Consider the following 14,968-nt stretch of genomic DNA (forward strand, 5'->3'; position numbering starts at 1 on the left):
CTATACCACACTGTGTATAGCTTTTAGAGCATTTTTTTAGTGATAAAATAGGTTTAGATATGCACACATAATTGTGCAAGTGTTTCAGGATTGCTCTAACATTTTCTATGGTCAGTGCTGGGTTTTACACAGAGTTTAACTAGTGAAGAAGTGATGCATACAGATACCATAATGGCGGAAGCAATTGTGGTGAACCTAAGTAATTTGCTTTAATATCCCTTTATAGTACTTACTTGAGGGCATTCTATTGGTTTTATTTAAATGTGGTTATTTGTATTTTGACTTTTGCATTCCTGAGAATGGAGCAGGTTTTTTTAAAAGAAAATGCTGCTTAGGTCTCTCTAATCGTAGTGTTTGTGTCCTACAAAATTAAATCCTATGCCAGTTACCACCTAATACAGTTTTTATATGAAGTACCTAAGTATTTACAAACAGTGGTTTAAAAATCATAATTACAATCAAAATACAACTCATATATGCTAAATATTGATTCTGAATTTCTGCTTCTGGCTGAATAACTTGTGAATGAGAATGCTTTAACATCACAAAGACTATTTTTCACATCTCTTTCGTGCCTAGCAGCATTTTGTGTTTCCAAAAATCACCCAAAGGAATGGGACACAATATTCTCTCCTTCAGTATTAGCAAACTCTATTCACTGACCCCTCCCTTCAGTTCCCTTAATGATCACAAGTAGTCACCACTTTGCAGAGCCAAAAATGAGCCAGAAAAATAATGTACTCCAAAACACTTGGCAAAAATAAAACAGTTCAAAAAAATCCAGGGCATATGAAACTATAGGCATAATATAGCAGTATATTTATACCAGTGAAGATTGCAATCTAAATTTGGTTAACAACCTAATTGAACTTAGGTATTTAGACAGAAATGTTGCAAATGGAGTCAAGAAGCTGATCTCTAAGAGTTCTCAATTTCTCTGGCCCATTGTTTTATAACACAAAGAACCCTGTCACATGCTGTTTCACCATTCATTCATGAGAAAACTAGAATCCCATATTCTTTCTTATCTTTCAATAAAGAATACTTTGTGTCACATCTTTCCTTCAAAAGATGGCTCTGAAAGAAAACTGTGCTTCCCTTGCTGTACTATATTGTGTTTCACCCACTGGCTTTCAAAGAAGCCCTCCTATTCAAATAAGGAAGTTGGGAGAAAAAGTGACCTATTCAGGTATGACCTGTCAGCCAACTGACTGAGTGGGAAAGTAGATCTCCTTAACCCCAAACTAAAGTCCTCCCCATGCAGTGCTGGAGATTAGTAGAACAAACCTTGCAGTTTGGCAGAAACACACATACACAGGGCAAACTAATAGCTGCATGAAACATCCTGAAAATTTGGGAGATCTTGGAAATTCAAACAAACTTTAGCATTAGTCATCTCTTAAAAGTTCTCCCTGTTAGGTGAGAAAGTTTCATAGTAGTGAAATGTGGAATGTTTCCAGTTGTTTCAGAGATTTCTTTTATCATACAGGAGACTGAGCAAAACACATACATATTTTAGTAAGGCTGACGTCACCTAGCATGCATGTGGCTTAGAAGCAGAGAAGAAATATCCACCACCTCCAAGCTCCAGATCTATTTCCCACATCTAGCATGTGACATCATCTCTTCAAGAACATGCCAGCAGGAAGGGCGGGCAGAAAGCCTGTTTTACCTGACTTCCCTCTCTCCGCCAAAAGATGGCTGGTTGAGGGTTTCCAGTTGCTTCACACTGGAACGTCACTGTTCTCCCAAGTGCAGCTATTTGATCTCGAGGCTTTACAACAAACTGTGGAGGCTCTGAAAAGAAAATACCAAGCAAACAGAAAAAAAAACCCCAATCAAATAAAAAATAAAGAATCACACCATCAGAATACCAAAGTTAGCCTATTTGAAAGCACATTTTGGCTACTGAATTTAAATGGTGTAATGCAAAATATTTGTAGCTTTCATAAGGAGGGGCAGCACAAAGATGCAGCAGTCTCTAAACAGCCACAACTTCAGCATCACTTTTCTGTTACTGGTCCCGCCAGTTAAAAGTCTCATTGTGCTTCATAAGTTCTACCAATTTAGTAAAACAATCTGCAGAGCAACAGTCACCAATAGGGACAGATTCGTTACAATTTGGTTTCTAGAGGAGGAGTATGGCTACAAGTCAGAACAGAGAAATCTTTGAGGGACAGCTGACACACAGGCAATGCTTTGTCATGGGCTGCAATAAACTATCCGTTCAGGCTTAGATGCATAAAAGTCATAATCTTTGAGTTAGGAGTGCAGAAGAGAGAAAAAGCCCTTAATTGCTTATGTAAGAGACTTATGTAGTCAGTGTCTCCAAAAAAATAACATTTTAAGTCATAAGCCCCAGAAATAGCACTGAACAAATCACAACCATTTGAAATCTTCAGTCCAATTGCAGAAGTATGAATTTAAAGGAACAGCAGAGCTAAATGTCTTCATTTACATAGGCAAAGACATATTCAAAGAAAATGTATATGCAAATGAAGATAAATTTGAAACATCTGCTCAGACTAATATTATAAATACCACCAGCACTGTCCAAACTGCTTGATTTATACAGCCTTCAACAACATCTTCATGCTGTTGTAAAGAGGATGTCAAAAAATCATGTCAGTCACAGAACAAAAGAAAACATCACCATAGATGCCAGCATGAGATATCTTGATGGGGCCAGCACAGAAAAAAATAATCTTAGTCTGTTTCTTTGGCTGCTAACTCTCACTTCTTGAAAAATGTGCATCAAATGAAAGACTTTTTCCTTATTCATTTCAAATTCATTCTTATCATCTGTCCAAAACTAATTATGCACACTCTCTCTCTCTCTTAGGGTTGGGAACTAAGGGGACGTTTTGAATGTTACTTTTAATAGCTTTAATATTTTGGCTGTTTAAAAACCATTTTTTTCTTTCAAACATTTTTACACTTAGAAGATCTTCCTTTAAAGAGGGTGAATCATATAATTTAAACATGTCCAAGTGTTTTATAAATATCAAGTAACTGTGGCTTTATTTAGAATGAATTCAATAACACTCGCTGTCCATTCTAAAAAATTGCTTGAACTTTCAGTTATCAGTTCCTCATGCCTTGTGTCTCTGCTCCCTATTAAGTCTGTATTAGAATACACTCTTCCTACAAACCTTCTGCTTTGGGAGGAATTTTTAAAGCACAAAGTGTTATTATTTACATTTGGAAGCAATGCTACCTTTCCTTGGATTTCCTCTGAAGAGAAACTCCCCTAAGTGAAGGTGAGGTTGACCTACAGTGATTAGTAGATTTCCAAAGATTTCTCTCACAGCCATTCAATCAATACCTTGGATGAAGATGTGGGAAGACTATGACATGACAGCATGTTTAATTCAGAACAAAAGGTGAAACTTGGGGGTTTGCCACAGGGTTGTAAGGTATGATGGGGAAAATGGAGATGAGCATGAAGCACCTGTATTATACAGTTGGATTATAAGAATAAATTTAGCATACAGTTAAATTTAGGGCTTGGCTGGTTCTGTACTAGCCTATGACACAATGCCACACAAAACAGAACTGAGAGTTTCTAAACCCTAGTGCATAGGGTTCATAAGGTTTCAGATTTCTGAGAATTGGTACAACTTTAAGGAGATGAAAACAGTTGTGACCACCAGAGAAACAGCTGAATGTTAGAACCTGAAAATGAGCATCTGGGGCATACTGAACACAAAAAAGTCAGGGGAAATTCAGTCTTTTAGGAAACCATGGTCAAATTTATGAAATGTTTCTCTAAATATTATAATATATATGTATTTTGTATGTATGTTATTATAAATACATGTGCGTGCTCTGCATATGTGTATCATTGTAAATCTATTGCCATTGAGGTAAATAATGATAATCTTATTAGCTTCACTGTCAGAAGAACTAAAACAGGGTTAAGTGAAACACTGTTGTTAAATTCCATTCAATGTTCACTGTATGGAAGCATTTTCACTGGACTTTCTTTAGACTTCAGTTTGCATTCTCACCTTAGGTCACATACATGTGCTATGGGATGAATATACTGCAAAAGATGCTGAAACAATAATCCACTTAAGGAAAGAACAACTTCTATCCTTGAGGTCTTTAGAACAAAAACATTTTTTTGTGGAACATGTTGAAGTTCAACTAATGCAGTCACTGGAGAAACATGGCATTAGGATTTGACTTGGTACATCACGTAAAAACAGACAGAAAGTTAGCAACCCATTACCTTTCTCTTTGCCATTAAGTTACCCATACTTCATGCAGAATTTATTCTGTGCGATGTGTCTTGTCAGTAACAAGTAAAAGATGGGAGCTGATTGGTTGAAGGAGATGGAAAGGGATGGATGGGAAGGGGAGGAGAAGTTCCCGTCACAGTGATACGATGACTAGAAGATGGCCAATAAAATTTCAACTTACCAGACACAACTAAAAACAAAAACAAAACAAAAAGAAAACATGGAATAAATAAAATTGAATAGATATGAAACAAAGCAAAGAATAAAGCAAAATAAAACCAAATAAAAAGGACCCTTGGCAAGGACTTTAGAAAGCCCACATGTATTTTAAATGTTGAACCACAGTATTTTTCATTTGATTTCAAAGCAGAATTCTCTATCATATGCTGAAAGCAAGATATGGAGGACAATGGGAAACACACTGAAATAACGGTCAGGCAACCTGGGTTCTACTTCAAGCCTTTTCAAGGAACTGTTGTGCAACCTTGAGTGATTTTTTTTTTTTCTTTCTTCATTTTATCATTATTTTTATGCATCTAAAACTTTCCATGGTAAAATTAACTTGCACTCTCCAGTAAATATCAGTCTGCAATGTCGCTGAAATGGAGCACTGACATTTACACCCCTTCAAAAGCATCCAAATATCTACAAATGGAAAACATTTTCCCGAGGCTAACAGTTACTGCAAAGAAAGCTTCTTTACAAATTAATAATGTGCTGAGGCATTTTGCACATAAAGTAATCTCCTCAGTAGAAGATCGCTGTATGAAGCTTTAATGCTCACTATTCAACTGCAAATGCAAAATAAGCCTCAATTAAAACTGATTTTAAACGATTCTTAACTTTTTCTTCCCGCCCCATTCAAAACCTCAATTTCACCAAAATACTCAAAACCAGAGATGGATTGCAAAAGACTAGATTTTTCACCAGCAACTGTCAGTGGTAAATTATCTGATATTATTTTCCTAGCTGAAAAATGTCATACATTTTGAAATGGCACAGACCCTGGCAGGCTATGTTTGCTTATAAAAGAAAGGCATATTAGAAAGCATTCCAGCTACATACCATGAATTGAAAGAACAGATTTAAAATCAAACATAAAAATCATGCATTTGGAAAACACACAAAGATACTGACAAAAATGTCAATCAATAATGGGTGGTTGGTTTAAGGTAATTACAGTTGGAGTCTGAAAACATACAAATTGTTTTTTCCTGCATTTTACAAATATTCAGCCCTTCTGCAGCCTGGACTTTTTGCTTTATGTTGAAAGTAAACCAGCTGTTGTTCAGTAGGGTACACTTTCACATCAAGTAGGTAAGCAATCCTCTGATAAAACATCTGGGGAGAAACAAGTAATATCCAGTAGGGATACTGGCTTACTGTTCAATTAAATACAGAGGACTCCAGGTGTATCATGCAAATGAAGCAGAATCAGATATGGTATAGGAATTTGGTTCATGTTGAAGACAAGAGTTTGCAACTGAACGTGTCCAAATCATTTTTCAACAGTCCTGGCTCACTGGAGAGATCCCAGATCACTGGAAGCTGGCCAGCGTGGTGCCCATCCACAGGAAGGGCCGGCTGGATGAGCCAGGGAATTACAGGCCTGTCAGCCTGACCTCAGTGCCAGGCAAGATTATGGAACAGGTCCTCTTGAGTGCAATCACACAGCACTTACAGGATGGCCAAGGGATCAGGCCCAGCCAGGATGGATTCAGGAAGGGCAGGTCCTGCCTTACCAACCTGATCTCATTCTATGATCATGTAACCTGCCTGGTGGATGTGGGGCAGGCTGTGGATGTGGTCTGCCTGGACTTCAGCAAGGCCATTGACACCATCCCCCACAGCAAACTCCTGGCCGAGCTGTCAGCCCATGGCTTAGACAGCAGCACTCTGAGCTGGGTTAGGAACTGGCTGGAGCCCAGAGAGTGGTGGTGAATGGTGCCACAGCCAGCTGGCAGCCAGTCACTAGTGGTGTCCCCCAGGGATCAGTGCTGGGCCCCATGCTCTTTAATATCTTTATCGATGATCTGGACAAGGAGATTGAGTCCATCATCAGTAAATTTGCAGATGACACCAAGCTGGGGGCAGCTGTTGAGGATGATGAGCTGTTAGAGGATAGGAGAGGTCTGCAGAGGGACCTTGACAGGCTGGACAGACTATTCTAAAACCAGATCATACAGAGAATCTGGGTTGTACATTAGGAAATAATCCCTAACAGAGGAATTTGAAATTGTCATTTTGAAAGAAAGCAAGTTTCAGTTTTAAGAAGGTATTCTGTCTTCATCTGTGGGTTCAGTATTTCTCAAAGGCAAAAACAATGCATGTTATTCATAGAATCATTTTGAGGGGGAAGGACCTTTAAGATCATCCGAGTCAAGCTACCGAGGAGTCGGCAATGATGCACTAGAAATCTTCAGAGAAATATGCTCCATCCCTAGACTCAGCTCTCAGATGTTCTTGATCATGTGCAAGAACATTCATTTTTAAATGAAAAGCTCTCTACTAAACTTGTAATTACAGTCTGACCAGCTCTGGAATTAGAAATGATTCTTCATGAAACACAACTCATATTTCACAGGAAATAGCCTGATATGAGACTTAATGGGATGCAATTCTTGAACAGAGAAAGAAACTCTAAATTACCAATTTTCCATTACTTGAGTAGTGCCAAAAAACTACCAAGAAGGGTAGTAATGCAAAGCTGAGATCTCTTCTGAAAGCTCTCTTGAAAATTTCTAATGGATATAAATCTTTCTTGGCTGCTCAATTATGTTTCTACAAATTAAATTAACTTCTGAGTGCTGAATTTCCTCTCCTGTTTTACCAGGCAATTTTTTATATTGTAGGTAAAACCCAACCCTGTAAGGCCAATAAACTTTTTGCCCACCTGCAAAAACAGAGGGGATACTGACACATGACACATAATGCATACTGATGTAGCATACATAAATAAATCCCTGTAGAAACTCAGCATCACACTGGTTGCAAACCCGTAGCAAGGGCAAAGGGTGAAATTTCATTGAAAAATTTGAATCATTCTGTCAGAGGAACATCATGTGGTTTAAAAGAACAACAATAACAGCAACAACTACAACAAAGGCCAGTTTTGCATTCTGATTTACATCCTATTGGTATCTAAGGTTATGTGGTGGTCGTCAAACGGCCACAGGTTACTATAACCGAGAAGCAAATAGCTTTTCCTCCATTGTTGGACATTTTTTATGACAGCTCTTTCAATTCATTTTCCCAGCGTTAATCATGGCTTTTCACACTGTCATTAGGGGTAATAACCTGTTTGTAAAGATAGGAAGCTATCATGTAAAACTTCAAATACCAAAGGAATGATATTTTTGCCTTTCAAATTATTTCCTTGCGAGTGTTTTCAGGGAAGACATGTCCAATCACTGAATAAAAAAGAAGTGTTTTCCAGACTAGTGATGTGATCTTTTATGCCTTAGTCTTGCCAGAACCTCGCTGGGACTACTGGGATCATTAAATCTACTTACAGGAATAGGAATTTGCAGTTTTAGGGTTTAAACTACAGGCTCATATACTTGCCAGATATTAATGGAGCAACCGTTGTATTTGTCAGATGTAGTATGGTAGGGTCAGAGGATAATCAGGCTAGAGGCAACCTCAGAGGTTTATAGTTCAACCTTCTGCTCAAGCAAGGTCAGCTGTGGGGGTGAGACCAGGTTGCATAAGGGCTTGATGCACATGTGTCTCAAAAACCTCCAAGGATTGAGCATGTACAGCCTTTCAGGGCGACTTGCTTGACTGTGTTCAGTGAAGAAATGTCTTCTCATCTCCTCCTTCAGTCTCCCTTGTTTCAGCCTAAATTCATTGTTTCTTGTCCTCCTACCATGCATAACTGTGCCAAGACTGGTTCTGTCCTTACCAACAACCTATATGGGGGGCTGCAGTTATGTATCCCTTGAAGCCTCCTCTTCTTCAAGGTATGCTAACATCATTCTCCAAGGTACGTATGAGGTTTCAGCATACTGTGTTTAATGCCTACACCTCTAAAGAACACATTTTCCAATCCTTCTCAGAAAGGTGAATGCAAATGCTGATTTACTGTTTCTAACTCACTGTTTTCCTCATTTAAATAATAGAGGTTTGCATCTGTTTCTTAGTCTGATATTGCACAAGCTATGAAATTCAAGCACACCATTCTTGAAACCTGTGGTAGTAATTATCTATCTCAAAGAGAGCAGAACTATAGACACTTCCATTCATTTATACTAACAAGGTGCTTTTGAGATCCTGAGATGTAATGTAGCACTTAATTACTCAACAGTATTCTGTTCTGCCTATTAAATACTCATTAATTATTGTTCTATTACTATTTATGAATAGCTTCCAGGTGCTCAGAACATATTCAGCTGACACAACATGAACACTTTTGATTTAAATCCAATGTGTTTCATTTTTGATTACTTAAATAAAGAGCTTCACATCTTCAAGGACTGCCTGACATGCACACAAGAAAGCATAATTCTACACCAGACAAATGAAACAGTTTCATTCTTCAGGCCAATTATTACTGACAACAATCTAGCTCATACACAGTCATTAGCTTGTGTATACAGAAGCCTCAGCCATACAACTGATCTAGAAAATGGCTGTCACAATGAAATTTGGGCAGCTTTCAATTTATTTTGTGATGCATTAAAAACAGTCCAAAGGAAAATATCAGAGGTCAAATATTCCGGTAGAAACAAACCATTCTGAGATGGGATGTGGGAATGAGCCAATGTGCTAGAAGAGACAGTGGAGCTCAGGAGCAGGTATTTCTGATGTAGTTGGCCAGGTAGAGACTAGAAATGAGGGGGTGAGAAACCTACTGTTTATATCCTCTGTCTGAAATGAGCGGGAAGAGAACATTTGGGTACTAGAGCTAAACACAGAGGAAATAAGAGACTGAATAGATTTAACAAACTAGTCAAACTGACTGCTCTCTCCTTAAAAAAACAAACCTAAACATTCTGAAAAAAGTATTTTCCAATTGCTTCCTAATTGCAAACAAAAATTTAGTAAAAAGCTGCCAACCTCCTCTGTTCATAAATATGTTTCATTGTGAAGCCTGCTAAACTCTGAACTCTGATGAACTACTTTTTACCCTCAAGTGTCTGAACATTCACCATTGAATGTCTTTCTGCAATATGACTACCAGACATTAATGTTGGTGGTTTGCAAAAACTATTGTTAAGAGAGACAGTTGAAGACCATGTGCCATGTTTCACTTCCTATACAGTGATTCATAGGCTACCTGTTCCCATCAAAGCTCTCTGAAACAGGCAATATTCTTGATATGTTCATCACTCCGCAGTCATTTGTGGACTTTCTCCAGAGAAATAAACAAAGCCCAAAAAATCTTCTTCTGAAAAGTTATAAATGCTGCCATTCAGCTGTCTCCTGGCTTCATGCTTTGAAAAATGGGAAGATAACATCTCGTACATTACAAAAGAATTGGAGTTTATAGTTTTCATCCTCATTGGTCCCTCTATTTTCAGCTGTCACTTCTTGAGGTCTGGATATGTATATAAATAATTCATATTTTCCTACAGTTGCTGCTAGAATTCACATTCATGAAGAACCAGACAGGGACACTCTTAATCACCATGAATGTTTTCACAGAACATAGTCCCAGGGCATGAAGTGTGATACGGTGACAGCACAAACCTCTAAGGAAAGGTCTAACAGTCTATCGCCAAGCTTGCCACAGCCACATAGCTGAGGCAAAATGTTTACACGAGATGTTTGACGTTTCAAATGAGAAGCGATGACTTGCAATTCCAAACCCACATCAAGGAAGTGATTGTGTTTTATTACATTCATGATGACTCAAAAAATTCTGGTTTGGATTGCTGCTGCTGTGTCAGATAAACACTTCTTAAGTTTAAAGGACAAAGGGACTACGGTTAACTTCAAAATTACCAAGAGCAAGAAAATAGAAATCTAACTGCTTGGAAAAGAAGCAAATTGATCATTTTATATAATGGTACTCAAGAATGAAACAAAGAAGGAGTTGAGTGAGTATTAGGAAAAACAGATTTGATAGTATCATAGTACATTAAAGGTTGGAAGGGACCTTAAGAGATTCGCAAGCCCAATCCCCCTGCCAGAGCAGGATCACATAGGTTAGTCCACACAGGAATGAATCCAGGTGGGTCTTGAGAAGGAGACTTTTACAGCAAGATCACTGTTAGAAGTAGTGGAAACCTAGAAATCTCTAACAATATTTCAGATTCATGCATTGAAAAGTTAATGAAGGGATAATATCAGGACCAGTTAGCCGCTATGCTCCTCAACATACTTCCTGACTTTCTATTTATTTATTCACTTCTTACAATTGATACACATTATCTCATCTGTCTGAATGGTGAGGACATGTCACATGCTGGGCAGCAACTTAGAAACAGGCTTGCTGGAGCCTTCTCACTGGGCACTTAACACAGCTGCACTTAGAGCCAGTGGCCAAAAGACAGCTGCAGTCTGGAAATCTGGAAGCTGCATCCCCATGACACTCATTCTGACCACGCAGGGCAGAATATATTGTCTCATTCTGAGCACAGGACACATGCCTGACAGGCTGGATTTAGCTTATGCCTCTTAACTTGGTATGCAGAGAAAAAAGGGCAGGTGCTTGTGTATGTGCAAGAGAGCTAACACGCTCTAGAAGTGATCCAACAATGAAGAAAGGCAAGCATCATTCCTTGGTGCTGACAGTACAAAAAAACCCTTCAAAGTGTAAGTGCATTTAGAGCTGGTACATGCAGGCACCAGGGACAGACACAGGTGAGGATACAGCTTTAAAACACGTACCTAAACACTTATGTCACAACACATGCAAGCATGGCATTTCAACATCAAGTCCAGAACTAATTTTAGAGATCAACTTAAAATGCCATAGATTCAAAATCAGCAACTCTCCCTACTGCAGGAAGAAGGGAGGTCTCTGTTCTCAGCTCTGTGGTCAGAGAAACAAGCAATTTGTTGGTTTTATTACTGCATTAAAATGTTACTAAGCTTCTCTCCTTCTTTGGCAGCTTAAATGCCACCCTCTGCTGATAGCGTGAGATCTGCGCATGACTCAAATTTCTTGCTTGGGTGCTCTTCTGTTTTCAAGAGCTAGACATGGACCCCTTGAGGATTTCTGGCCATTCTGACATTTAATTTCGGCTGAGAAGAATTTCCTTCCTCAACTTTAAATGCCAGGGCTGGGCAGTAAAATCTGGCTCTGTCTCAGCTGTGTCTTGGTCATGGAACTATGTTATCTTAATGTCTGCTTCACAACAGACTAACGAATCCTCCCTTTAAAACACTGAAAAGTCAAGATGAAAAGGGCTACACAAGTGTGCATGTGTTTGCATGTGTCTGTGGGGGAGGAACTGCTAAAATTTGTGGGAAGGGAACACTGTAAAATGTACTTACATGAGATTTTTTGATTTGCAACTGATTTTCCTGATCCTAGCTACAAAATAAGAAACTTCATAATCTCCCCTTCTACAGGATACAATGAATCTATCTATGATATAAAAATAGACCTTGCAGTATGGTTTTAATAGGTAGCACTTCTCAGGTTAATACATGTAGTAGGCAGTTTAAGACATTTATATATCCTGTCATCTGCCTTGAGCTGAAAAGATAAATCTGATATATGGGGGTTATAAGACGCAGAGAGAGGTATTGAAGGTCTTCCAGAAGTTCTTCTTCTAGTCTCCACTCACCCCTCCTTGCTCTTGGTCATATTAAACCATCCTATAAACCAAATACAATTTAGAGAGCACACTTCAGACGAGTCTAATTCTGTCTCTTTAGAAACCAGAGTAATGCAGTAAACTATGGAGTTCTGTTTCCCAGGCTTCTCTTTTTGGAGAAGAGTTGTCGTCCCCTGTGTTTAAAAAGAACAGATAATCTTGGGCACTTCTGCAATCTAAGTAGTCATGGCTACAAATATTTATACAAAACCCTTTTAAAAGAGTGAAAAAAGAGATTAATTTTCAGTAAGCTGTGCAGAAGTATAAAAAGATTATGATAACTGAATACTATCTGAAGAATTCCTACAAGTTTCCTATGGCCTTTTTTTTCCCTTTTTTCCCTTCTTTTTTTTTTTTAATTTGCAGTAAAAGATAATAGAGCTGAAAAGGAACCAGTGTGGGATTTTTCCCCCAGCTGTTTATGACAGCACAGTTTTCTTTTTGGAGAGAAGTACTTGAAATCCATAGCGACCTCCTTAAGATAATATATAAAGCTGTATGTGAAATCTGGTCAAAGCCCCATCATCAATGGATACCAAACTCACTAAAATGGAAGGATAATAATTTTTTACAGTGCTGTAACTATTGAGCATTAAAAATGCCACTTTGAGCATTCAATACTCAGTAGAAAACACTGCCAGTAGAAACAGATACTATTTCAAAGACTGGACTTGTTTTTATGGGGACACCACATGCCCACATAGAGACAATCTAAGTTTACACATGGGACACTAATACCTGAATTTATGATTGAATAATATCAGCAGGAAGGTAACCATGACATATTAGCACATTTCAATTACAGACAGAAAAACCTACAACAGACAACATTTCTGGGGTTGCTTAGCCTGGAGAAGAGGAGGCTCAGGGGAGACCTTCTTGCTCTCTACAACTACCTAAAGGGAGGCTGTAGCCAGGAGGGAGTTGGTCTCTTCTCTCAGGCAAGCAGGACCAGCCCACATCTCCAGCCTGTCCACATCCCTCTGGCTGGCACCCCATCCTTCAGTCTTATCAACACAACTCATGACAATTGTTATTCTTTGTGCTCTACTGAATTTTATTCATAAACCCCAAAATCTGCAAACTCAGCAGTCTGTAGTAAAATTCTACGTTGTCTGTTCCAAAGGCAGAATTACTGAAGTCTTATCTCTAGAATAGCAATCACCAACCAGTCTGTAACAGTGAATAATAAATAAATAAATTAGATCTCAAGTTTTCCAAATCTATCCAAATAGATTTTCCAAATCTACTTTTTTCAATTCTCTGCAATACGAGATTAAAAGGTAGAATTGTAAGGAACTTTACAGTAAATAAAAACCTTTCAGCAGGATAAAGTCTCTAGCTTCAACTTATTTTTATAGTAATGTTTCCCCAACTTATTTGGACTCCTTCTGCTCCTATTACAAGAGGGATATGGATGTGCTGGAACGTATCCAGAGAAGGGCCATAAGGATGATCAGAGGGCTGGAGCACCTCTCCTATGAGGACAGACTGAAGGAGTTGGGGCTGTTCAGTCTGGAGAAGAGAAGGCTCTGAGGTGACCTTATTGTGGCCTTCCAGTATCTGAAGGGGGCTACAAGAAGGCTGGGGAGGGACTTCTCAGGATATCAGGTAGTGATAGGACTAGGGGCAATGGAATGAAGCTGGAGGTGGGGACATTCAGACTGGACCTGAGGAAGAAATTCTTCACCATGAGAGTGGTGAACCCCTGGAATGGGTTGTCCAGGGAGGTGGTTGGGGTGCCGTCCCTGGAGGTGTTTAAGCCCAGGCTGGATGAGGCTCTGGCCAGCCTGATCTAGTGTGGGGTGTCCCTGCCCATGGCAGGGGGTTTGGAACTAGATGATCCTTGTGGTCCCTTCCAACCCTGACTGATACTATGATAATATGATACTTGCTCAGAAACATCTGCCTCAAGTCCTTGTCTCAAAATGATAAATTGCTGGAGGTGCTCTCAAAAGCTGCTAAGTGTTACTTCCCTGTGAGCAATTGCAATCACTGTTGTGAGACCCTACATAAATATAAGAAATCTCCATTGAAAAATTTAAAGCCTGTAGAAGCAGTTATTTATTAAAATGTTACACAGATTTGAAGCAACTGAAATATTTACTGATTTCTTCTTTTACCTGTATTTCAGACATGCTTCAGGTATCATACTGTTCATCACTTCCATGAGTAGAACAAGCACCTTCAGGGTACTAATCTCTTCTTCAGATAGTTCCTTCTCATTAACTTATAAGATTTATATTCTTTCACCAGAAATAGAAGCAGTCAAACTCCTTAGATCCTTGACAGAAATCTGAAATGCTGTCACAGTTTACAGCAGTCATTAAGGAGGGAAAGGGCTGTCTCTTTAAGATACACAAATCACAAGAGATGGTTTCCCTCATTCATCCTGCAAAATGCTTATTACATACAAAAATCCTGCAGTTCATAGGACAATTGCTGCTCCTCCTTCCCCTTTCATGGGGACTGAAGACAGAATATGGCCTAAAATTAGTTATTTCAGGAGGAGATATATTGACTTTAAGACAGACCACGTAGACAAGTTCAGATTTAAATTCAGATCCTAGTTTTAAAGTTCAGGTGGTTAAATTCACCCATGATACTGTAAGGTGTTCACTGCAACACATAACAACTACGCTGTACCTCAATAGCCTTTGTGTAACCCCATAAAAATTCGAATTTTCTCTTTGTTATTTTAACAGAGGTGTCTCAGATGCCTCTAAAGCAATTACACTTGCAGCGTGCTTATAATGTGCACCGGCAGCCTGACACAGTGGAAACATTTCTATGGTATCTGACAGATAAAAGAGCAAATCCTATTCCTTTTCATTCCGGGTGGGATTCTCAGCCCTACCCAGAAGCCTTATCAAATAGATGCTTTTTGCAACATGCCTTGAAGGTACTTCATACAAAGAGGGGGTGGAAGGAGGAGGAAATTCCAGATCTGAAGCA

The 14,968-nt window shown here is 38.9% G+C and overlaps 1 protein-coding gene across 3 annotated transcripts in view; it reads right to left on the bottom strand.

Annotated features, from left to right (window-relative positions):
- The window catches only part of ROBO1 (roundabout guidance receptor 1), a 532,129-nt gene that overhangs the window by 65,617 nt on the left and 451,544 nt on the right, over window positions 1-14,968 (bottom strand). For all 3 annotated transcript variants that reach the window (XM_054165776.1, XM_054165775.1, XM_054165777.1), the window contains exon 7: window positions 1,673-1,797. In XM_054165776.1, the coding sequence (XP_054021751.1) occupies window positions 1,673-1,797 (125 nt within the window). The remainder of the gene's footprint in view (window positions 1-1,672; window positions 1,798-14,968) is intronic.

The sequence above is a fragment of the Dryobates pubescens genome, chromosome 12 (genome assembly GCF_014839835.1).
Source record: "Dryobates pubescens isolate bDryPub1 chromosome 12, bDryPub1.pri, whole genome shotgun sequence".
Classification (NCBI taxonomy): domain Eukaryota; kingdom Metazoa; phylum Chordata; class Aves; order Piciformes; family Picidae; genus Dryobates; species Dryobates pubescens.